Source organism: Perognathus longimembris, chromosome 12 (assembly GCF_023159225.1).
Source record: "Perognathus longimembris pacificus isolate PPM17 chromosome 12, ASM2315922v1, whole genome shotgun sequence".
NCBI classification, from domain to species: domain Eukaryota; kingdom Metazoa; phylum Chordata; class Mammalia; order Rodentia; family Heteromyidae; genus Perognathus; species Perognathus longimembris.
In genome coordinates this window covers 65983191-66009539 of record NC_063172.1, presented here as the reverse complement: position 1 = coordinate 66009539, position 26349 = coordinate 65983191, and the positions used below count along the sequence as shown (strand labels likewise).

Below are 26349 nucleotides of genomic sequence, written 5' to 3'. Positions count from 1 at the left end.
TGTGTGTGTGTGTGTGTGTTTAATTGGAAATGAGAGTTTCAGTGAGTTTCTTGTCCAGGCTGGCTTTGAACTGTGATCCTCAGATCTCAGCTTCCCAAGTTGCTAGGTTACAGGCGTGAGTCACCAGCACTTCGCTAAATACATTTTAACTATGATTTTGTTCTTAAGAATATGTAATACTTGACCTACCTCTGGAAAATAGTTATTTAATAACAACATTGACTAAATTTTTTTCAGAATCGTTCTGACTTTCAGTGCCAGCATCGATGGCAGAAGGTTTTAAACCCGGAATTGATAAAGGGTCCTTGGACTAAAGAAGAAGATCAGAGGGTAATATCTTCATATCTTCTTTATGCTCACTGAGTAGGTAGCCTAGCTTTGTTTTTCTTAATAATATTTTGCTTTCATCTATGAGGTATGTATTTAAGACACTGGGACTTGTTCTCTAGAGGAAGTTTCCATAAGAATCAAGTATTTTGAAATGGCTTTATTTTAATTGGATCAAATAATATATGTACGGGCCATTTAGAAGGGAGAGCAGTATTGGAGTTTGAACTAAGGATCCTACACTTACTAGCAAGTGATTGTACTGATGTGACTCAGTGTCGCTCTTGTGGGGTACAGTCTTGAGTTTTTGTCCTGGGCTTGTCTCATACTTCAGTTCTTTCACCTCTACCTCCTTCACAGCTGGGATAACAGATCTATGATAGCACATGTGGCTTGTTTGTTGGTCTTGCTAACTTTTGTTCCCGTGCTAGCCTTGAACTGTGTGATCCTTCCATCTCTGCCTCCCTCATAGCTAGGATTACAAACTTGTGCCACCACACCAGGCACATATGCCCTCCCCTTTTTATTTCTCCTAATAGTGGTTTGCAAAAGGGGAAAAAAATCTGAATACTGCAAGGGTTGTTAACCAGTTTAATGTAGTTTGCTGAGCCTCTCTGTGCCCAAAGCTAGCACTCTACCACTTGAGCCACAGCGCCACTTCTGACTTTTTCTGTTTTTCTGGTACTGTGCATCCTAAGCAAGCATTCTACCACTAAGCCACATTCCCAGCCTGAAAACAGATTGTGTGTGTGTGTGTGTGTGTGTGTGTGTGTGTGTGTGTGTGCCACCGAGGCATTGAATCAGAAATGTTCAACAACTGCTCTGCCACTTGAGCTTTGCGGAGAGTCAGAGTCCATTTGTCCTTAGTGTGATTTTTAGACAGGGTCTCAGTATCTTTGTCTTGGCTCTCCTCTAACTTGGCTGGCCCAGCTCCACCTCCCAAGTAGCTGGGACGATAGGTGTGATCCTTCATGTCTTGCTTAAAAACATTTTAATTTTACTCTTGATGACTAGTTAGTTGTAGGATGCTATTTTTTTCTTCTTGATCTTTAATGACTTTTGTTTATGTATACACACACGAACACACACATACACACAGGTATACACACACACACACACACAAACAGGACATCGTATTTCCAGAGGATTTATAATCAAAAGCTAATATCATTTTTTTGTGCAGAAAAAGTTAGGAATAGACGTTTCTGCCCTCTAGAGGGAATTGTTCTTTAGTTGAGTTTCCTTAAGTAAGGCCTTCCTGTTGTTAATATAGTTGGAGCAATTAGAGTGTCCTTAATAGTGTATTCTGATGATTGGATCCTTAATACCACTCAGAGCAATTTAAAAATTGCTTCACAGGTCACGCCTGGCTGAACCATTAGCCTGCACAGTAGGTTCCCTGACAGGCTACAAACTTTCAAGGCATGTCCTGAAATTCCTTGAACTCTCCCGCTACCTGCAACCCTACCCATAACTTTACTTAAAGTTCCTCCCCGCTTCTCCTGTTGTATGTAGTGACTCCTGATTCTCTTCAAGTTACCTTGGCCTCCTTCTTCAACTTCCCATTAAAGTTTAAAGTTGTTCTGATCTGTTGTAAAAAAAATTGCTTCAGTAGGCTCAGTACTGATTTGTTTAATGGTTGACACAAAATTTAAAATGAAGGCTCTTATTTAAACATGTAAATAATAAATCTTAAAATTTGGTTTTTTTAAACATGCTTATATGTATATGTATGGTAAAAATGGATATATATTAAAGTTAGATGTCCCTCTACTAGGTTTACAAGGTTTGATGCGAAGTGGCAGTGAATAACTATTCTTTCAAGTTTAGGTAAAATAAAAAGAAACATAAACTGTGTGATCTATATTTTTCAGTTAAGGGGTAGAAGAAATGAAAAGCCAGACTGATTTCCTTCAGATTGATCTGTTTGACTTTGTACTGAAGCTTTTGTTTCTAAGATGTGAAGTAGAAAAGACACAAGTTTAAATGTCTTTAGCTATTTCAAATTCATTTCTATGAAATCAGTTTAACTTACGAGTCACTAAAGTCCCTTGGAGTTTTGATAAGTTGGGAATCAGTTTTTGCATGTGTTGAATGCTGAAGTTTAACATACTGGTAAAATTATTTTAAAATAATTTAAAAATACCTTTGCAAATTATAGGTGCAGCTGGAACTTAATGCATTTATTTAAAATGATAGTTTTGGCTGGGGGTAGTGGCTTAAGTCTAGCTAATTGAGAGGTGGAAGTCTTTTTTTTTTTTTCCAGTCCTGGGCCTTGGACTCAGGGCCTGAGCACTGTCCCTGGCTTCTTTTTGCTCAAGGCTAGCACTCTACCACTTGAGCCACAGCGCCACTTCTGGCCATTTTCTACATATGTGGTGGTACTGGGGAATCGAACCCAGGGCTTCATATATACGAGGCAAGCACTCTACCACTAGGCCATATTCCCAGCCTGAGGGGTGGAAATCTTAAGGACTACAGTTTGAGGCTATCCTGTTTAAAAGCTTATGAGACTCCATTTCAACCAAAGGCTGCTTGTGATGGCACGAGCCTGTCATCCCAGCTACATAAGAAGCACATCGGCTGGGCACAGTGGCATGTGCTCGTCATCTCAGATGTGGGGGTTGGTGGGGGTAGGTGGATTGTAGCCCAAGCTAGCCCAGGCATAAAATGGGACCTTATCTTGAAAATAACCAGCACAAATAGGACTAGCAGAGGGCTCAAGTAATAGAATACCTTACCTGCCTTGTACATGCAAGGCCTTGAATTTAAACCCTCAGTATTGCCAATAAAATAAAACAAAATGACATTTTTAGTGTCTTTTTTTTGTGGTGCCAGTGATTGAACTTAGGGCCTTGCACATGTGAGACAAAGCACTCTCTTGCCTAGCAACAGCCCAGCCCTGCCTTTCTTGGGTTAATCCTTTAAAATTGTTTCAAAGTAAAGCTTTTTAAAACTTTGGTTTTGTTTTTTAGGTTATTGAATTGGTTCAGAAATATGGACCAAAAAGATGGTCTTTAATTGCAAAACATTTAAAAGGAAGAATAGGCAAGCAGTGTAGAGAACGATGGCATAATCATCTGAACCCTGAGGTAAAGAAATCTTCCTGGACAGAAGAAGAAGACAGAATCATCTATGAAGCACATAAGCGGTTGGGAAATCGTTGGGCCGAAATTGCCAAACTACTTCCTGGAAGGTGTGTCTATTCAGTTTTCTGTACCTAAGCACGATCGGTACTCTCAGTGTTAAATACAGTACCCAGGCAGGCACTGGTGACTCACACCTGTAATCCTAGCTACTTCAGAGACTGAGATTTGAGAATCGTGGTTCAAAGCAATTTACTACCTAAAAACTGGAAGTAGAGTTGTGGTTCCAAGTGGTAGAGCACTAGCATTGAGCAAAAAAGCTCAGGGATAGCACCCAGGCCCTGAGTTCAAGCCCCACAACAGACAAAAAATTTAAAAATGCATATATAGCATCCTGTCTTTTATTTGTACTTAACATTTTAGGCTATATAAAACAGGCATCTGTTGGGGACAATTTGTAATAAACTCCTTGGTAAGTAACTCAATTCCTTTTTTTTTTTTTTTGGTCAGTCTTGGTGCTTGAATGCTGGGCCTTGTATTTGCTAGGCAAGCACTTTACCATTTGAGCCACGCCAACACACTGTGTTTTGTTTTTTATGATGATATTTGGTCTTAAAGGCTTTATTCTTGCTATGTACTTTATCCAGAATGTTTTTTTTTTCTGTCTCGTTTTGAGACAGGATCTCACTATGTAGCCCAAGCTGGCCTTGAACTTGGGATCCTCCTGCTTTAGACTCCCAAGTGCTAGGATTACTGACATGTGCCACTTGCCTAGTTTTTTTCCTGTTCTTTTATGGCTGGTCCATTCTTGTAATTCAGATCTTGGCTTTGCTATTATCTTACACAGGGCCTTCCTGGACCAGCTAATAAAATACCCCGAATTATCCACTTTCCTCATCCTACTTTATCTTCCTTGAGCTGCTGTTTTTCTTGTTCATTTTCAGTTCTTCTTTCCTTTCCAGTGAGAATGCAAACTCCATGGGATCAGAGACCTTCTTAGCCTCAGACCTTTTCCTGCAGTATATCTGTTACTTACAAGTGTAATTTAAAAAACTATTTAATTTCATCAGTTCTAAAATTTTACTATAAGCACCTTGCGCATGTTACATAGTATTAAATTTTGTGAAATCCTTTCCCCCTTTTTATATATGCACTTTATTCTTAGGACTGATAATTCTATCAAAAATCATTGGAATTCTACTATGCGAAGAAAAGTGGAACAGGAAGGCTACCTGCAAGATGGAATAAAATCAGAACGATCTTCATCAAAACTCCAACACAAACCTTGTGCGACTATGGACCATTTGCAAACCCAGAATCAGTTTTACATACCTGTTCAGGCATATATTTTTATCTTTATTATTTAAACATTTTCTTAGTAGATATATATGGGAAGGTGTTTGGTTTCTTAATAGGACAAGTAAAACTCAGTTGGGTGGGCATAGAGAGCATTTAAAGGTCCAAATAGAAAGATATGGCATAATTTTGACAAATAGGTTCTAAAAAAACTTATTAAAATGTTTCTTTTTATGTATAACTTTTACATTAAGAAATGTAGTATGTATACTTACTAATACTCCAGTTCTTTGCCTCTTCATTTATAATTTAATCATCACCTGTGCTTTAACATCTATTGCAGTTTGCACTCAAAAAGTTCTGTGTAATTGTAGTATAGCTTATCTTGTAAATATATATAAAATGGTTTAAAGGAGAACTAGTCAAAACATAAGTCAGGTAGTCATTGGGGTTAAAACAAATACTTGGTCTTTGATGTCGTTCAACTTGCTTTCTCTCCAAATAACCAATCGCTTGGGTGGCTTTTTTAGACAGATTAAGGCAGAAATAACCCAGGCTCAAACTGTATGTTGTTCCTTCCAGTGCATTTTCTGCCTAAAGTTCAGCAGTCTTCATAAGGCTTGTTATCTGCTTTCCACATATATATATATGCACATATATATACATACATACATACAAATATATATATATAAAAACAATTCTTGGTTCTTCTCAAATAAAATGTAAAGACTAAGTCAGAGATAAATAGTATCTACCAGAAGATACAGTTGTTAAAAAAATCCATGCTTACTATGCCCCAGATTTTATTTTATATTTTATTGACATTATTAAGTTTTCTACCATACTTTTACAAGAACCACTTAAAATAATGACAGTTTAATTTATAAATAGGAAAACATATGAAGACAGTATAGTTTTCTACTAATATTCAACCTTACATAAGGTGTTTTTTTTATTATCTGTTCCTTTTCATTTTAGAGTCATAGATTTCAACATTGTAAACTGAACATTCTGCTTTTATCTTAGAAAGGCTATGATTTATGTTTATCTTTTCTCTTGTAGAAAAGTAATCTTAAAAATACTTGGTATTATTAGAGTCTTTAAAACTCTTAGTCCAAAAAAAAAAAGTCTTAGTCAAAGTATGTTGAAAGCAAGGCATGGTGGTACATGCCTATAATTCCAGCCCTTAGGAGGCTGATGTAGGAAGATGTCAGGTGAATCTAGCTTGAGCCACAGAGCAAGACCTTGTCTCAACAGCTCCCCAGCCCGCAAACCCACCAGCGAGATAAGGTTGCCTCTTGCGTGTTAAGAATGGTTTCCCTTTTAGCAATTTTAGAAATACTTATATATTGGTAATTCATTAATTTTAACTATTAAGACGATTTTAATCTTATCTATAAAGTGTGACTTGAAGAAGTAGATTAGATTAAAATATACACAAATTTTCATGAAAAGTTATGAATCTCATTTATTGAAGTTACCAAGTTTGAGTAATAAATGATACTGAGTATTGTAAAAGTTAAGTGCTACATTAGAATTTTTGTATGATGATTTTGCTTTGGACAGTGATTTAGGTAGGCTGTTAGAGAAAGCAGACAAATTCATGTTTATTTGATATTCAGGTTAAAAATATTATCTTATATTTCTTTTTTTTTTTTTTTTTGTTTTGGCCAGTCCTGGGCCTTGGACTCAGGGCCTGAGCACTGTCCCTGGCTTCTTCCCGCTCAAGGCTAGCACTCTGCCACCTGAGCCACAGCGCCCCTTCTGGCCGTTTTCCATATATGTGGTGCTGGGGAATTGAACCAAGAGCTTCATGTGTAGGAGGCAAGCACTCTTGCCACTAGGCCATATTCCCAGCCCTATCTTATATTTCTTTTCCTTTTTTTTTTTTTGCCAGTCCTGGGCCTTGGACTCAGGGCCTGAGCACTGTCCCTGGCTTCTTCTCGCTCAAGGCTAGCAGCACTCTGCCGCTTGAGCCACAGCACCGCTTCTGGCGGTTTTCTGTATATGTGGTGCTGGGGAATCGAACCTAGGGCCTCGTGTATCCGAGGCAGGCACTCTTGCCACTAGGCCATATCCCCAGCCCTCCTTTTTTTTTTTAAGTACTAGAGTTTGAATCTAGGACTTTATACTTGCTAAGCAAGTACTCTATCACTTGAGTGCCACACCCCAGCCCATTTTGCTTTTAGGTTATTTTTAAGATAGTCTCACATTTTTGCCACCAGGGTAGCTCCTAGGTAGCCTAGCTTACAGATGTGAGTCACACTGCTTAGCTTGTATTTTTCATTACTGCTCACTGAATTCACATGCAACCTCACAGTTTCAGATATCTTAAAATGAGGGTAGAATTTAATCTGTTGTCAGAATATCTATTAAAAGTACACAAATAATTCTAGTGGTTTTTCCTAGACAGGCAACAGAAAAATCCCTGTTTTCTTATCTTCTCAGAGAATGGTTACATGGGTGCTGGAAGTTGGTGATAAGAATTTGCTATAATCTCCAGTCTTGTGATAGCTTCCTATGGACTCATCTCTTTCTGGGATATTTAGGAAAACAGGTTTTCTCCAGGAGAAAGTATAACCCTTACATGGGAGATTTAAAAAAAAAAATGCTGATAAATCTTGGCTAGGCTAAGTAATTCTCGTATTTCCTGAACTTTATAGCTTTTTCAATGTAGATTCTAGGAACAGAAATGTAGTTACTAGATGTGAAATTAGTGAAGGTATGCATTGGAAAATTACATATTCAAAGTGTGTGTGTGTGCGTGCATGTGCCAGTCATGGGACTTGAACTCTGGGTGCTGTCCCTGAGCTTTTTTGCTCAAGGCTAGCACTCTACCACTTGAGCCCTAGTACCACTTCCTGTTTTTTCTGTGTATGTGGTACTGAGGGTACCCAGGGCTTCATGCATGCTAGGCAAGCACTCTACCACTAAGCCACATTCTCAGTCCCCTGCTAAAGTTTCTAATGTTGGTATTTTATAACCAACTTTGCTTGCCTTGGATTTAAATTTTTTTCATATATAGCGTTACATGTATAATAGTGATGCTTCATTAGAAAAAGTAATATGGGGATGAATATGATCAAAGTACATTATGTGCATGTATAGAAATGTCATGGTGAAATTCTTTACTAGGTCTGATTTAATACATTCCAATTTAAAAATTCCTAATCTTTTATTTCCTTTTTAGATCCCTGGTTATCAGTATGTACCACCTGAAAGCAATTGTGTTGAACATGTTCAGACTCCTTCTGCCTTTATTCAGGTAACTTATTTGCAACAAAAAACAAAGGAAATACTAGTAAATATTTTAAAAAGTCAAATATTGTCCATTTCTCCATAGGTCAAATTAGGATTAAGGCAATATTATCTGCTCTATATAGTAGGAAGAAGCTTTATTAGAGGAAATACATTTTAGATTGCATAGGAAAAAAATTAGAAGTCTAATATTCTTAGTATATTTTTATTGTTATTGTAAAGGTGATATACAGTGGGGTTACAGTTACATAAATCAGGTAATGAGTACATTTCTTTTTGAACAGTGTCGCCTCTTCCATCATTTTCTCCCAGTTTTTCCCTCCCAACCCTAGAACACTTAATATTTAAAAGTAACTTGGTAAGTAGTCTGTTTTTCTCTCTTATTTAATTTTTTGTAGCAACCTTTTGTTGATGAAGATCCTGATAAAGAAAAGAAAATAAAGGAACTGGAGTTGCTTCTTATGTCAGCAGAGAATGAAGTTAGAAGAAAGCGACTTCCTTCTGTAAGAAATAGGCTTAAATGTTTAGATTTTATTGTTTGAACTTTGGATACAGACATTTTTATAGTTATCACTAGCTGTAAAGCTTTCTCTGACATCACATTTTAATACTGAGTAAGCAGTTTTAAAATTTGCATCTTTGAGATTGGCTGATTGCTATATGCATTGCTGAGCATATGTTACGATGTTCTTTATTGAGATACTTGTGTTTAAAAGGTTGGTTTTTGAGTCATAAATGTCAAACAGATTTGTGGTAAAAATCTTAAAGATAGGCCTTGATTTTATTTTAAACATTCTATGCAATGATGAATTTAATAGGAAAAAGTTAAGCCTGGAAAGGAATTTAATAGATGTAGGAAAACTTCTGAGCTCCTACATCACTTTCATTCTCTCTGAATTTGTTTCCCTGTTTTGGTAGGTGAATTCAGCACATTGGAAAAGTAGTAACATTACAAATATGTAGAAAGAGACCATTTAGACTTTATGTACTCCCTTAACTCTTTCAAAAGAAGAAATTTTATATAGATGTTGAGTTTTGGTTACTAGGTATGAAAACTATTATCTGAGGATAACTATTAGGGTAAATCCTTGTTCTATTAGAATTAAATAGGCCATATTAGGTGGATTAAAAGAAAAGAGATGTTTATATGATAATTTTTAAACTTCAGAATAATATTTTGAGTCTTTTTTAATGCTTACAAAAGGGTTTTCTTGAACTGAGTGTAGCTCAGTAGTATAACAGTTGCCTTATATGCTTAAGGCCTTGGACTTAATACCAGCACCACAAAAATAAATCTGAGATTGATTATTTGACTTGTCTAAAAGAGAGTGACTGTTCAATATTACTATGATAAGAATAATTTGAGATCTTGGAATAGTGTTATGAAGCAACTGGTGATGTCTTTATACTAGTTAAGAGAATATTAAGAATTGCATTCATTAGTTGTTATTAATTGTTATAGGTAAGCTATATACTATAGAAAAAGCAGCTTTTGTTTTGAAACTGGATAAGTCATAAGCAAGAGACCTGAAGTGCAATTTTAGTTTTAAGAAGCCACAAATAATAGTTACTTCTGGAGAGGGCACATTTTAAACATGTCATGTTTAAAATATTTTAGTTTTTTAGGGTTGATGGTATGACTCAGTAGCAGTACTTCCCTAGTATGTGCAAGGCCTTTTGTTTCATTTCTGAACTGCAAAACAAAACACACACAATTTTTTCAACTTTAAAAAGTGGCAATCTTTAATTTAAAATGCAAAGTATAGGTAGTAGATAAAAGACTTAGCATTTTACAGTAAAATGGAGAAAGTTATTCCTTTTTGGAACCTGTTATCAGAAATCCACTCTTATAAAGATCTGACTGAATAAGTATATTCAGTATTGAATGCAGAAGGAAGTTGCTTTAGTCACTAAAATACACTTGATACACTTTTTTATTCTTTTAAACCACTAGATAATGATAATGTAATCACTATCTTACTGAATATCCATTGAGTTTCACTCTTGTAAATGTTTTATATATGTTGTTGGTAGTTTGCATATTATTTCTGTGAAGTAAATGAGACACTTAGGGATTCAGATTTAGGTCTCTATGATTGCAATGCCGTGGTTTTTCTGTTGTGCCTACCGTCCTCCCTTTGTCTTCTGAGTCTTTTTTATCTGCTTGCAGACTCTTGAAAAGCAGATGTATGGTTTGGAAATTCTCTTCTGAAAGTGATCATTCATTCAGAAAGTGATTATACTAGTGAAATTATTGTTTTATTTTGTTGTTAGGGAACTTTGATAGGTAGAACTTGTTTTGCAACAATTCTTTTTTACCTCATTTACCTTGAAAACTTAGTATTTTATTATTGTGAATCTTTACTACATTTTATGCTAAAAGATATTCATTGGATCATAATTTGAAAAGAAAAAAGTTGAGGGAAAAGACACTGTGTTACCTCTGCCCTTAGAATGTGCAAGTATATTCATGAAGATTATTTGCCACCTTCTACACACATTTTCAAATACTCATAGAAGTTAACGAGAACAGCCAAGGCCTGTGTACTAAGCACCCTCTTAGTTCTATAACTAACATGCTATTTTGTTTGTTTCATCTTGCCTCTAACCCTCTATTTTTTTTTTAAATTAGCAACAATAACTGTCACAGGGGATTTCATTGTGCTGTTTCCACATGTATACAGTATATCCTGATCAGTCCTTTACCCACCCCCATACCACTTTCCCTTCTTAATTTCAGCAGGTTTCATTTTTCTATTTTCATGCATACAAATTACACTCTCACTCATTCACTCTCTGTATTAGCCCTCTCCCTTCCTGCTGGTCATTTTGGTAATAGTTATTGTTTTTTGAAATAGGAATCATTTATTTAATGATTCATATGGAATAGGTAATTTGTTTGCTATAATAGGATAGCTACTAGGCACATTTAATTTTAAATAGAATTTGAAATTTAGTTCCTCATTTGTACTAGCTACATTTTGGTTGTTCATATGACTACTAGCTCCCTTACTAAATAGCTAATGGTATAGAATATTTTCATGATTTTTTTCTGTTGAACATTGCTATATACTTTATTCTTGTTATTTTTTCTTCATGATTCCAAGACCTTTCTCCTCTTTTAAAAAATAAATTTATTATAAGATAATGGAAAACGACGCTTATAAGATAGGGAAATGCTTCAGGCAACTTCTCTAAAGAGATAAAGTAATGAAGTATAGCCCCTGCTATCAAAGAATTTACTCTGAGTAGGAACATAATTAAGAAATAGGATATAGTGTTTGTGATAAAAAGAAGTCACAATGTTTTATTAGAGCATACAGATGAAGTGCCTGATTTAGAGCCACATGGTCAGGGACAGTTAACTGAAAAAAATTCTATCTTATTTCAGTCTTAGGGCATGAGTATGTATTAGCAAGACAGATAAATTAGGACCTTATTCTAACTGGATAAAATCATATATCATATGAAATACTTGCCAGTGTTTAAGCTGTCTCTTAAATGAAGAACAAGGCTCTTCACTAGTCTGTGGTTAGTGAACATTCTAGATAAAGGGAGCAACAGTGTGTACAAAGGTTTCTGGATTAAGAGAACATCATTCACTAGAGAACCACAAGTACTAGACCTGAGAACTGACCATGATTGCATAGATAATAATTTAATTAAAAAAGGAAATCTAGTCAAGACATGACGTTAATAAAAATAAATTTTACCAATCCTGAGGGAAGACTATATTTGCTATTATATTTATAGCTGAAATGATATGAAGTGTGTTGTTACCAAAAAATTTGGATTTGTTAAAATCTGAATTTATGCTTACATTGAGAATGACAGATAACATTTAAATTTCTTTTGTACTTTTAGCAACCTGGAAACTTTTCTAGCTGGTCTGGTAGTTTCCTCATGGATGATAGTATGGCCAACACTCTAAATAATCTTGAGGAGCATGCTACTGAGTTTTATGGTATGGATGAAAACCAGGCAGTTTCTGCACAGCACAATTCACCGACCAAGTTCTTGGCTGTAGAGGCAAATGCCGTGCTGTCTTCTCTACAGACCATCCCAGAATTCGCAGAGACCCTGGAACTCATTGAATCTGTAAGTAGAAATTATAAGATTGCCAACAGTTTAATGGACGTTAACCAACTTTATTTTCAGCATTTCTTTGTATGTCATGCTTAATTTTGTGGCTTCTGCCAAAAAGAAAGAAAAAGTTTGTCTTTTTCAAATATGTACCTTGTAAAAAATTATTACAATTAAAAACCATTTATGTGTATATAATTAAACAAGATTTATGCTTACATTAGAGAACGTTGTAAAATTAAAATCTGTATACTCATAGTTAATAATTTGATATATTCCTTCAGTTTATTTTAATTTTCTGAAGAGAAATTAAATAATATTAAGTAATTAATAAACTCTGAATACATATATTCAGTTAATCATTTGGTGTATTCCTTTAGTTTCTGCTGTATATATATAGAAAAATATATGTATATATGTGCATATGTATGAATATAAATGTAATATATATATTCTTAATTTCTTTTTCTGTGGAAGACAAAAGACGTCTTCCACTTATGTCATGAACATGTCTTTTAGCTTTTTAAAACTCTAGAGGCTTTACATTATAGTATCCCACCATATGAATATAAGAAAACTTTTATTTACCCAATTGTTATTTTTGAACATTTAGGGACTATCTACATTTTAAATATCACTAATAACAGAAGATATTTATATAATGGTTTGTGCAAAATCATGACTATGTCCTTAAGTTAAACTGAATTTTTGCATCAAATGTATCACTATTTTAAACAGGTTCATATATATTACCAAGTAATTATACAGAATTGGATGGATTTTTCTGTTGTAGAGTACAATATGAACTTTTATGATCTGTACTTTTTGGTAATAATAATTTTTCTCATAAAATATTTAGGCAGTAAGTCTCATTTACTGAATTAGATGAACTTTTGGAATATTGCAGTTGGTATTGTGAGGACAGTCATAATTTGCTTCTCTCAGGTGGTTTTACTTTTTAAAAAGTTCAAAGATAGCTCGTTTCTACTAAAAAGTGAGTAAGTAACTCAGCAGAAATTAGCATCCTGTGCTAATGATCAGACCTATTTAGGTTGCAGCACTGGCTTTAGGAAGAATTTATTGTATTGCAGGATCCCGTAGCATGGAGTGATGTTACCAGTTTTGATCTTTCTGATGCTGCTGCTTCTCCTGCCAAGTCCACCCCAGTTAAGCTAATGCGAATTCAGCACAATGAAGGAGCCATGGAATGTCAATTTAATGTCAGTCTTGTACTTGAAGGGAAAAAGAACAGTTGTAATGGTGGAAACAGTGAGACTGTTCCTTTACCATCCCCAAGTGTGGTCAAGTTTAGCACTCCACCAACCATCCTCAGAAAGAAGAGAAGAATGCGAGTGAGTCAGTCCCTAGGCAATGAACTTGGTGATAGCTCATTCAGCGATGGTGGTAATGCAGTACTAAAACACACACCAGTGAAAACACTACCATTTTCTCCTTCACAGGTAATAATACAAATGTTATGTTATGTTAACAAATGTTGAAAATTTGATTAAATTAGAGTTTTGGTATTTTTAGTAATAGCTGGTTATTTTGGTAAAACATAAAAATGTGTTTAAATATGTACATGAGTTTTTAAACTCAGGTGTATCACAAAGAATAGTAGGTGTGTGTATTATAGCATCATATAGTTTTTAGAGCTAAAAGGGAAGACTCAGCCAGCAACTGTCCCAGAAAGGTAAAATGATTTGCCCAAAGTTATGTAAGACAGTGCTGAGCCTGAGATCCAGTCTGACTCCTTGATCCCTAAGTGTTCAACAAATAAGCCTGAAATTGTATAAAGAGGCCTTACTTAGAGTTTACCTATTGAATTTTGTTTTTTCCAGTCGTGAGGCTTGAACTCATGGTCTGGGCACTGTCCCTGAGCTTCTCTTGCTCAAGGCTACAGCGCCATTTCTGGCCTTTTCTGTTTATGTGGTACTGAGAAATCGAACCCAGGGCTTCGTGCGTGCTAGGCAAGCACTCTACCTTCCACTAAGCCATATTCCTAACCCTTACATTTTCTTAATAGTTTTTTTTTTTTCTCCTGGAACTGGGACTTGAACTCGGGGGCTGGTGCTCTACCATCATGCTCTACCACCTGAGCCACACTTCCATTTTCTTAGTATACTTTGGGAGCAACTTAGACAGCTTATTACTGTAACAATCTCATGTAAGGAGGTTTGTAGGAATGTCTGGAACTACCTTCCTCTTCTGTCCCTGACCATCAGATCTATGTATTAGGACAGTTCCTTATAGAGAACTGGCTATACATTCCAGGCTGTGTGATAAATACTTTTTTTTTTAAATTAAATTTTATTGACAAGGTGTTGTGCAAAGGGGGTACAGTTACATAATAAGGCAGTGAATGCATTTCTTTTTTTTTTTTTTTTTGGCCAGTCCTGGGCCTTGGACTCAGGGCCTGAGCACTGTCCCTGGCTTCTTCCCGCTCAAGGCTAGCACTCTGCCACTTGAGCCACAGCGCCGCTTCTGGCCGTTTTCTGTATATGTGGTGCTGGGGAATCGAACCTAGGGCCTCGTGTATCCGAGGCAGGCACTCTTGCCACTAGGCTATATCCCCAGCCCCTGAATGCATTTCTTGTGATATCTTACACCCTCATTTTTCTTTCCCTTCCCTAGATCAGGTAGGCATATATACAATATCCAGTGTACCAAAATCATATACAGGAACCACGTAGGGTACGCCACAGGAAATTCACCCAGAACTTTGAATGTAATGTCAACAATAGAATCCTCCTGTGTCCTTCTCTTGGAGTTGTTTTTGCTTATCCTCATCTTTTATGATCATGTTTTGTTTTGTTTAACAACATCTCAGTTAATCTTCCTTCAGAAAAACCTTAGGCGGTAGGTAGAATGAAATTCTGAAATTAATAACACATTTTAGGTCAGACTAAGAGATGGAGCTGCTGTTTGTTGAAAGTGTTTTGACAGAGGTTAAACGTGATAGTAAGAGGTTTAATGGTCAAATAGACGTGGAGCATGGTGGGATGTTATTGAAGATGTGTTTTGAGGCTGGGAAGATAAGCAGGATCTAATGCTGCACTGCTGCTGTGATCTCTGAAAATTGTGCCTTTTTGCTTGAGGTAGTTTCCATTTACATAAACTACAGTATGAATAGCGTACATCCTTTCATTCTCTGCTCAGACCTGAGAGTTAGAAAGTGTTTAGGGAAGGTGAAGGTTTAGGGAAGGCTTGGTACACTCACAGTTTTCTGTTGCTTCAGTTTTGTATACTATAAGTTTCTTTTTCTACATTTTTGTTAGCATCTATTAATTGTACAAGGGGATTTCACTTTGACATGTCCATATATGTGCTTACTGTTTTTTTGTTACACTCACCTCTCCCTACTTCCTAAATGAATTTCAAAAAGTTTGATTGTTTGATTTACTAGCAATTTTTTTTAACCTGTCCTGGGGCTTGAACTCAGGGCTAGGCACTGACCCTGTTGTTTTTTTAACTCAAGGCTAGCGCTCTACCACTTGAGCCACAGCTCCACCTCCAGCTTTTTCTGTATATGTGATACTGAGGAATCGAATCCAGGGCTTCACGCATGCTAGGCAAGCACTCTACCACTAGGCCATATTCCCAGCCCCTTACTAGCAATTTTTTATTGAGGTATAAATTGTAAGGTGGAGAGTATTTGAAAGATATTTATAACCTCTGACACAAAGTTTGGATTATATCCTGTAAAAGAAGGTTCAATTGCTAATCTTCGGCTAAGATAATTCAAGTATCAGGCAGGAGGGATAGAGCTGGATTTCATTCCAGTTATAAGTAGCAGTCTGGAAGCAATTTCTTCTTCTTTATACCAGTGCTCAATCCATTGGTTCCAGAAATAGGATTCAATTAGTACTTGTATACTTTGGAAAGTGGACTCTGTCATATCAGTTTTGTATACTCAAAGGTTCTGTGCTGTGTTCTAGAGGGGGGAACCTACCAGACTTCTATTTTAAAGAATTGCTATCATGACAATCTTCTTCTTGCCTCTTCCTCCTTCTCTTCCTCTTTCTCTTATCTCTTTCCTTCCCCTTTCCACAATGTCTTGCCCAGGTTAGCTCCAAGTGATTCTCCTGGCTCAGTCGAGAGTAGCTAAGATCACAGATGTGCACACACCGCCCTGTCTGGCCTGTTACTATATTCTGAATTCTTAGTGCTGGCACAGAAAAAGACATTTATAATTGTGTATTAATAACAGCTAGAAATCTTGCTTTAGGTTACTCTATTTTACAAAACTATTGCAAGTAACATAACAAATATGTATAGTTTCTGTAGATTTCTACTCTGTAATATATTGCTTTGTTAAAATTTTATTTTTTCTGTAACTTTTGACAGTTTAACAACCTTTTCATCTCTCTCCTTCCTTCTTCCCTTTCGTTCCCTTCCCTCCCCTCCTTTCCCCTCTTCTCCCCCTCCCCCTTCCCCTTTCCCTTTCTTGGCCTTTTTTTTTTTTTTTTTTTTTTTTTTTTGGTGCTGGTCCTGGGACTTGAACTCAGGGCTTGAGTGCTTTCCCTAAGCTATTATTTTGCTTAAGGCTAGCACTATACCACTTGAACCACAGCTCCACTTCTGGCTTTTTTGGTGGTTGGTTATTTTTCTGTGCTAGTCTTGGGCTGAATTGAGGGTTTGGGCAGTGTCCCTAGGCTTTTTTTGATCCAGGCTAGTGCTCTAACCAATTGAGTCTACAATTCCACTTCCAGCCTTTTAGTGAATAATGAAAAGGAGGTAAGAGCCTCACAAACTTTCCTGCCCAAGCTGGCTTCAGACAGTGATTCTCAGATTTCAGCCTCTTGAGTAGCTAGGATTATAGGCATGAGCCACCAGTGCCTGGCTTTAAACAACTATTTCTTGAAGGCCTATTATGTGCTAAATACTATTCTACGCACTGGGAGGCAGCAGTGAACAAAACACACAAGAGTTCTTATGTTTATGGAGCTTAATTTTCATGCAGCAGAGTATAAATTAACTTGATACATTTTTTTTTTTTTTTTTTTTGGCCAGTCCTGGGCCTTGGACTCAGGGCCCGAGCACCGTCCCTGGCTTCTTCCCGCTCAAGGCTAGCACTCTGCCACTTGAGCCACAGCGCCGCTTCTGGCCGTTTTCTGTATATGTGGTGCTGGGGAATCGAACCTAGGGCCTCGTGTATCCGAGGCAGGCACTCTTGCCACTAGGCTATATCCCCAGCCCAACTTGATACATTTTCCTAAAGCAAATTAGGAAAGAGTAGGAAAATCCTATCAGATACTTGTATAGGATTCTAAATGCTCTGAATGTTCCAAAAATTGTCTCTAAACTCTTTCCTTTTTAGTTTTTTAACACATGTCCTGAAAATGAACAACTTAATATGGAAAATCCTTCATTTACATCAACCCCTGTTTGTGGGCAAAAAGTTTTCATTACCACCCCTCTTCAGAAGGAAACAACTCCTAAAGATCAAAAGGAAAATGTAGGGTAAGTATTATGTAATTGTGTTAGAGAAACTGGAAATCATAAGGTCCAAGAAAAAAAATCATAACTTCATGTTTTATTCTGGTAGGACACTAAAACCTGGCTAAACGTAGCATGAAACTATAAACAAAACATTTTTAGTAATTTTTCTTTTTCTAAAGATGATGAATTAAAGAATTGTTTTGTTTTGTTTTGGTTTGTTTTTATGCTTGGACTGAGGGCCTGGGCAATGTCCCTGTGTTTTTTTGCTCCAGGCTTACACTCTACCACTCGAGCCATGGCTCCACTTCCAGCATTTTTGGTGATTAATTGGATGGAGATAAAGAGTCTCAGGGACTTTCCTGCCTGGGCTGGCTTCAAACCAAGATGCTCAGATCTTAGCCTCATCAGTAGCTAGGATTACAGGGAACCAAACTTTAAAGTAGTTCTGTAATATTTAAATAAAGCATATGCATATATAAGAAAAAAATGTAGTTTATGCCTCTAGCCTAGCCTTGCTTTTCTTGACTTGTATGAGTTCTAGTTGTGACTATAATACAAACATTTAAATGATTGACCAGGTTTAGAACACCTACTATAAGAAGATCTTTATTGGGTACCACACCAAGAACTCCAACCCCTTTTAAGAATGCACTTGCTGCTCAAGAGAAAAAATATGGACCTCTTAAAATTGTGGTATGTATACTCTATTTATTTATTTATTTTTTTTGGCCAGTCCTGGGCCTTGGACTCAGGGCCTGAGCACCTTCCCTGGCTTCTTCCCGCTCAAGGCTAGCACTCTGCCACCTGAGCTACAGCGCCGCTTCTGGCCGTTTTCCATATATGTGGTGCTGGGGAATCGAACCGAGAGCTTCCTGTGTAGGAGGCAAGCACTCTTGCCACTAGGCCATATTCCCAGCCCCTGTTTACTCTATTTTTAAAGTATTTTCCTAACTTTAAGAAAACACATACTGGTTTTTATCATTTTTATTTTTAACACTTAAAAAGAGGTCTGTGTCAGTGGCTCATACTGTAATCCTAGCTACCTAAGAAGCTGAGATCTGAGGATCTTGGTTGGAAGCCAGCCAGGACAGTAAAGTCCATGAGACTATTATCTCCAGTTAACCGGCAAAAAGTTGGAAGTAGAGCTGTGGCTCAAGTGGTATAATGCTAGCCTTGAGCAAAAGAAACTCAGCGACAGTGCCCAGGCCCTGAGTTCAAGCTCCAGGACCGGCACACACAAAGATGTTCATTGAAACTGAAGCAAGGTTTTATGTCTTGATTCACCAATTCAAATTTGTTGTTCTTTTTCTTTGACCTGTAAATAACCTTTGCTTGGCTGATTTTGAATTTTCACTTTATGTTACCTAGAGAAAGCAAAATAGTTGTTAGTAGAATCCTTTCCTTTTTAATTAGGTTTTATTATCTTTAAGAAGTTGTACAAAGTAGTTGTACAAAGTTAGACAAATCAGGTTATGAATACAATGTATCTTGATTGATGATACTCTTTCATCATTCTTCCCCATCCTTCCCAACCCAAACCCTCCCTTCAGTTTTCTTAATTTTGTAGGATATGTGTTAGAGCCTTTTTCCTTCTTTTATTATTTATTTGATGGGGAGTGTCCAGTCGTGGGGCTTGAACTCAGGGTCTGGGTGCTATCTCTGAGACTTTTTTTGCTCTACCACTTTGAGTTACAGCTCCACTTCTGGTTTTCTTGTGTTTAATTGGAGATCATAGTCTCTTGGACATTCCCAGCTGGGCTGGTTTCAAACTATGATCCTCACATCTTAGCTTCCTAGGTAGCTAGGATTATAGTTGTGAGCTACCCGTGCCTGGCTTTGAACCTTTCTCTTAAAATTAAAACCTACATTTTAATAGTTTCACTAGTGGACACCAGCAGTAGACTAAAATACCTCTAAACACTTTACATAATTGTAATATTTAGGAAACTGATGGATCATGGTACCTCACTGAGCCTCAGTTTTCTCCTCTCTGTGCAAGTCATAAAGCACACTCCAGATTTTTTTTTTATTGTGAAGCTGAAAGAAATAACAGGGGCTTGTCCTGGTTTCAGGGAAAGTTTGTATATGCTTAGTTGTTGGTATTGTTACTCCTTTTGTAGTGGTAGTAGTAGTTTACAGATAGAAATGGGAAGTATTCTAGTTATCTGTGATTTATCAATGTTGTCACCTTTGAAATACCCTAGAAAAGCCAGAGGAGACACAGTCTCTCTAGAAATTAAAAAATGTGTTTAAAATACCGGTCATGGTTGGGAAATTTATAGTCTATTTTTAGGCACATATAGGTGAATACATTAATAGTTTAACATTTTTCAATGATACTTTTTGCCTTAAAAGTGCTTAGTTTATTACATGTCTGTTGGGAGTAGGAGAAAATTCTACCAATAATGGAAAGATATGAAATGCAGATTTTGTATATATAGGGAGAAAAAAATGCTAGCAACAACTAATTAAAAATGTTTCTAAAAACAATTTAGTCCCAGCCACTTGCCTTCTTAGAAGAAGATATTCGAGAAGTTTTAAAAGAAGAAACTGGAACAGATATATTTCTCAAAGAGGAAGATGAATCTTCTTACAAAAGCTGCAAGCAAGAGGTAATCTTTTAGTATTCTTGTTAATAAAAGTCATTTTGTCCAAGTGATTTGGCTATCATGCTTTTTTGTAAATTATTCATTCTAGCAGAGTACTTCTGTGAAGAAAGTCAGAAAGTCTCTCGTCTTAGATAACTGGGAAAAGGAAGAACCAGACACTCAACTATTGTCTGAAGACATTTCAGATATACAGGTTGGTAAAGGATTCATATATATTTTAAACAGTTACTATAAGTTCTAGTGGATTGCTTTTTTACTCATGGTGTGGCCAGTTGATTAGAGATTCATAGAATATCCTTTGGTAGTATTCCTCATTCAAGAGAAATTGTTAACTTTTAAGAATATTTTATTCTTTGTGGTTTTCTTTTTTCCTTGTTTTATTTTAGGAAGAACTACGTATAATGTCAAAAATGATAGTTTATGAAGCATTAAATTTCATTTTTTACTTTGGTTAATTACCAAAATATTTAATATTACTACACTGCTAGAAAGTTACACCAGAGCCAAATTCTTTCTAGGAGGAAAATGAACCAGGACTTCTATTACCACTTATCCAATGGTCCCTCTATGGGTCTCCATTTTTGAATTAGTCTTTTTTTATTTTTCTGTTTCTTTTTTCTCTTAGTCAGAAAATGCAACATCTTTATTAATGATACCATTATTGGAAATACATGACAATAGGTGCAACTTGACACTCGAAAAACAAGATATAAATTCAGCTAACAAAACATATACACTTACTAAAAAGAAACAAAACCCTAACACTTCTAAAGTTGTTGAATTGGAAAAGACTCTTCAGGTATGGATTTATAAATTCACTTAGCAATTTTTGTTGTTATTTATCCAGTAACCACAGATTTACTGATTATAAGTTATTATACTTTTTGTTTTAAATTTGGAATTGACTATAACAGTAACTAAACATTGATCATTATTTTGTCACTCAAAGTTTATTTGGGTTTGAGAGACTCATTTCAACTATACAATTATAGAGTTTTAGCCAAAGACTTGTAGTGATTTCTTAAGTACAATTTCTTTTTTAAACTGAAAATACCTAAGACCATGTCAGATAACTCTTCTCCTAAAATAAATAAGTTCACCCTAGAGTAGAGGGGGCGAGGTTGATTGGGATACATTGTAAACATGCATGGAAAGATCACAATGAAATCCCTGTCCTCTGTATGCTAATAATAAGTATAGACTTCACCCCCAGGCAGTGGGAGAGCTCTCCGTTTTCTCCATTTTCACCATCACTGCAGCATTGTGTCAGCAATCAAATGTGGCTATTCCCATCTGCCTTGAACCACTACTTTCAAAGGCCCAAGTAGCATGTTCTCTTAATCTGTTTAAAGTGTTTTAACTTTCCAGTGGTTAATTAGCATAAACCTTCTTGAGAAACCTTTAAGTAGCAGACAATACCTATTATGCAGTAATAAATCAAACTTCATTTTATGTGATGAGTATCTTAACTCTTTCATAAGACATAAAGCATTCTTGATTCCTTTTTGATATTACATTCTTTCTTTAAATCTTTTTTCTTTTTTGGTAGTGCTGGAGATGAAACCCACCTCTAACATGCAAGGCAAATAATTCTACTAGTGAACTACAGCTCTAACCCTTCTCTTTTTAAAACTTACATAACCTTTTGAAGCAATGAAGATGAGCACTCATTTGATTTGTGGGGAGTTGTTAGAGACAAAATTTTTGTACTGTCTCTATAGGCCTATGAGTACCGAAAATAGTTCACTGGTCATAGGCTGACCTTCAAAAAGAAACACAATTCCATTCTCAACACATTTTTACAGTAATCATAAAATATCCAGTCAAAAGAATGATTTTTTTAAAGAATCTTAATTGTGAGCTACAATGGCTAATTATTTTAGTAGTTTTCACATAAACTGTTGATATTTCTTTCCTAGTCAAATTGTGAGTGGGAAACAGTGGTTTATGGGAAGACAGAAGATCAACTTATAATGACTGAACAAGCAAGAAGATATCTGAGTACTTACACGGCTACCAGCAGCACTTCAAGAGCTCTAATACTGTAATTGTTATTAAAAGTGATGGAATTCCCCACTCCCTTACTGTATTTTATACCAAATTAAGTGCAGTGAAATTTTTCTCAATTAATTCTTTTTAGAATTTTAAAATACATCCCTAAAACAGTTTGCTTATTTTTCTATATTGGGTAGGTGAAAAGCTAATAGGTCACTTAAGTAAGGGGTAGGTAATTTCATTGTTCATTTTTTTTTTAAGATGAGATTTTGGAAAATCATTTTAAAGAATAAAATAGGGAAGTAAGAATGTTTACATATATTCCAAAAGGATATTTTCTTCACAAGATATATGTTGCTACCTTCTTGAGGCTGCAGTTTTGTTATAGACAGATGTGTGAGTACCCGTTATCTATGAAATTAGTGCATGTATGGGGAGCACATGTGGTTTTATGAAGTACTTTTGCCCATGTGCTGAGGCACTTAGGCTACCATTATTAAAAAAAACACAGTGGAAAGGAATCTAAACGAAGATTTTTTTTTTAAAGTTGCACTACTAAGTTTTGGTATCTTTCAGAAACAATAAAATTAACTACAGTGTTAATGTATTTATTTCAGCATAGTACTAAAAACAAAAAGCATTGAAAATGAATTTTTTCCTTTTTAGTGAAGAGTCAGTATTTTCTTCAGATCTCAGAAGAGCTGAGAGTTTTGTTGAATGTATTGTACAGTATGTAGGAGCAGGAAAACCTTGTAAATTGGAAGGAAGTCTTTTTATAATTTATTTTAATTTTTAAAGCTTAAATGTAGATATTTATATGTACACAGGGTGTCTAGAAGCCATGTTGTTTCCTGTTATTACAAGTAACAGTAAAAACATTTTTGATGTTTTAGTATGAAACAGTTAAGTTATAGCTGCAAATAATACAATATACTGTGTGTCACATCTACCTAAATATTGCACTATGCCCTTTAAATCATGTTGGTTATAAAGTAGTTCTAAAAATGTACTAAATAATAATTTAATATTTTGTTTTTAAATTATATTGAGGGGGTCTTATAAATTGATCTGGTGATTTGTATATGTGTTTGAAATTTTTACATTTTGTTTTAAAAATAATATGGTACGTTGGTCCCTTAAAACAGTCTGCACTTAGAAGTTTATGATATTTTCTTAATGTTTCAGAAGTAGAGAACATTACCTTTTATTTATACAAATGTTTTGTCCTTTTATAAATGTTTTATGTTTCTCTACAGGTTACAACAGTTGCTTCAGTTGCCCGTTTAGGTGTTTGCACTTATTTTATTTCTTCTTAAAAGAATGTCTTTATTTGCTTTTGTGGTAGAGATTTTATGTAATTTTTTGAGACTTATAATGGTGTGCTGTCAACTTAAACACTGACAGGTAAATAGAATTGTACACTGTAGTTTGAATTATTTATAATTGACACACTCTCTCCTCTCCACTCCTAAAGTATGCTGCTATAGAAAATAGCAGAATCGGCTTGCTGCTATGAGAGATGGAAAGAGCGAACCACCACTTGCACTGTGTGAAAAGATAAAAAGCAAATGACGGCAAGTTCTCAAGTTAACTTAATGGAATCAACCATTAACAGGCAAATTCTTACAAAGACCAAAATACTACTATGCCTTAAAAACAAGATAAAACAGCTTAAGATTTTCGGGTCTGTTTTTATGTGATAGAAATGGAAATACTAAGTATTTTAATGCTAGCTCTTGAACAGTAGACCTACAAGGATTTTAAGTTATTTATATCCATTCACTAGCTTTTGCATACTATATGTTAGTGAGAAGTAATGAGTATGTATGGTGATACTAAGATTATGCCTTGTTGATAAGTGATAAACCAATTTGAATCTTCTTAGCATGTTTTGTTAAGTATGTTGATTGCTTTCTAATTAATGAACTTCTCACAGAAATTTCACTCTGTAAAACCAATGATTGTGACAAAATCATATGGGATTATTTCAGTTACCTGAACAAATAGTACATAATGGCTTTTTGTAAATGTAGCCCTGAACTGGATTGAATGCAGTAGTCTCCAATCACCAAAGTATAATATCTTGGAAGAGCTATATTTTTTTAAAAGCATAATTTTTCTTGAGCATTAAGTCATCCCAAATGGTAATATATTGTGGATAGGCCTAGGCTTATGAGATATAGTATATATTTGGGTTGGTATTGGTTGAATCCTCCAGTTAACTGCTTTGTTGCTTTTTGTAAGATTTTTAATCGTAAATATGTATATGTCAGGCATAAGTCACCTTTTTTTTTTTACTGTTGTGTTTGTTGGAATTCTCTCAATATGTTATAAAATGCCAGACATACACGTAGCAGCCATATTTGCATGGGACCTGACTACACATCTATCATATTGCATTTTGTTGTACAGTTTTCACATTAATGCAACAATTACCCTGATTAAATTGAGTGTTTTTGATATATGAGGAAACTTTCCATTGTAAGAGAATCTTGCATACAATGTTGACATATATTTAACATCCAAATAAAGCGTCTGTGTACAAGCTTACTTGCCATTGCTCATTTCACCTTAGTTTTGTGTTTTATAGATTTGTTTCATCCTTAAGGTCTGAGCCCCAACACTTTTTTCCCTTTGGCCTTTTCCCCCTCTTGAACCCTTTTTACAGGTGATCATATCTATTAACATGATCCCTTGACTGATCCTCATATTCTCAACTTGCATTGTAGACATTTCTGTGTAATCCTTCTATTGACATAAAATGAACGTGTCTAAAACAGATTTCCTCTTTTTTTTCCCCCCAACTTGGATCTGCCCTTCTTTTGTTCTAACTCTAAATAGTATTGCCTTCCCTCGAGTTTTGCATTGAAATACATGTAAATTCTCAGCCTGCATAAAGCCACCACTTTGATTTTTGTCCTTCATCTGTCATTTGGACTGTTATACTAAATGCTGTGGGCTTCATTCTGTAGAAATACCAAAAGAAAAACTTGACAGTAGCATCAAGGAGTCATCTGGAAAAGACCTAACTGTTCACCTTGATTTTTGCATTATCTTAGTGGTTTCCTCAGCCTTCTATGCTCAGAAATCTGTCGGAATTAACTCACTGAAATATGACATTCATACATGAAACAAGAATGCTAGTTGATCTATTTAGTGTGAAATAAAACAGCTGAGAATATTAGGCACATGCTCATAGATAAACAGAAATAAGAAACATATAGATATGATCCTATCTCTCAGTCAGAAATCTTCCTGTAGTGCTCTCTTGCCTAAATAATGATTCTTTATTTCCTAAGCTGGGCCCAGCTTGTTTTTCTCACTTGTTTTCTAACCATATTGGTGAGCTGAATTCTCCAAAAACATATTTGTATGTGCTTCTATCTTCATGCCTGTGTTTGAAATATTCTCTGATTTTTTTTCCCCCTTTTCTTTGGTTTTTCTAGACTTAAAATCTCACTCAGCCATCAAAACACAGGTCTATAAATTTTCTGATTATCCTACTGCTTCCATAAAACTTTCCCACTAGACTTGACATTTCTGAAGAGTAGGAATTGCTATTTATGACTACAAAAATCTTACCAAATGTTAAATGGAAAGAACTTCAAAAATTTGTCATAACTTATCAGGGAATATTTAACCATACTTATTTCATACAGATAACTTTTAATTTATTTTGCTTTATAGCCAGGAAAATATATTACTTTCTTAAAATCTTTCAGCTCATTTTTATAAGCATAAGAGTGGTAGGTCTGCTATCAGACCTTTAATTTCTAATGTAAAACTCAAAGTGGTTTCTGAAGAGGGTAACTAGAACTAAGTGAAATCCCATTGGAATATTGCACTTTTTCTGTTCATAAAAACAAGTATACACAGAGTCAACAAGAATATGCAAAATTTATCAGAAAACTAAGATAAAACTCGGAAAAAGTTCTCTAGGAAGCGTGTTCTACTGAGAACCTTTTAGTATTTGGCACAAGTACAATAGAAGCTGTAGAATTTGAGGCACATATAATATTAACATAGTGGGATGTACTGCCTTTACTTCTGCAGTTCTCAGAATTTGCTTATCAAGTTCTAAGTACAGAATGTGCTTGGTTTGATTGTGTTTTCTTGGCCAGCACAGGGAAAGGAGGAAGGTTGACTTTATTCTGTTTTCATTACAGTAATTTTTCCAACCATAGCTCAAAAGTTTAAGCAAATTATGACAAATTATGACCTAAGTCCTAACACAATATTTGTTCATTCAGTTT

The 26349-nt window shown here is 35.5% G+C and overlaps 1 protein-coding gene across 2 annotated transcripts in view; it reads left to right on the top strand.

Annotated features, from left to right (window-relative positions):
* The window catches only part of Mybl1 (MYB proto-oncogene like 1), a 33738-nt gene extending 11100 nt beyond the window's left edge, over positions 1 to 22638 (top strand). Inside the window, exons 4-16 of one of the 2 annotated variants that reach the window (XM_048359319.1) lie at positions 238 to 330; positions 3303 to 3523; positions 4579 to 4753; positions 7900 to 7974; positions 8366 to 8470; positions 11832 to 12065; positions 13142 to 13510; positions 17371 to 17513; positions 18071 to 18185; positions 19988 to 20104; positions 20190 to 20294; positions 20727 to 20900; positions 22021 to 22638. In XM_048359319.1, coding sequence (XP_048215276.1) covers positions 238 to 330; positions 3303 to 3523; positions 4579 to 4753; positions 7900 to 7974; positions 8366 to 8470; positions 11832 to 12065; positions 13142 to 13510; positions 17371 to 17513; positions 18071 to 18185; positions 19988 to 20104; positions 20190 to 20294; positions 20727 to 20900; positions 22021 to 22149 — 2055 coding nt within the window. In that variant the 3' untranslated portion in view covers positions 22150 to 22638. The remainder of the gene's footprint in view (positions 1 to 237; positions 331 to 3302; positions 3524 to 4578; positions 4754 to 7899; positions 7975 to 8365; positions 8471 to 11831; positions 12066 to 13141; positions 13511 to 17370; positions 17514 to 18070; positions 18186 to 19987; positions 20105 to 20189; positions 20295 to 20726; positions 20901 to 22020) is intronic. The other variant, XM_048359318.1, reaches the window with a different exon arrangement.
* Positions 22639 to 26349: the final 3711 nt, after the last annotated feature.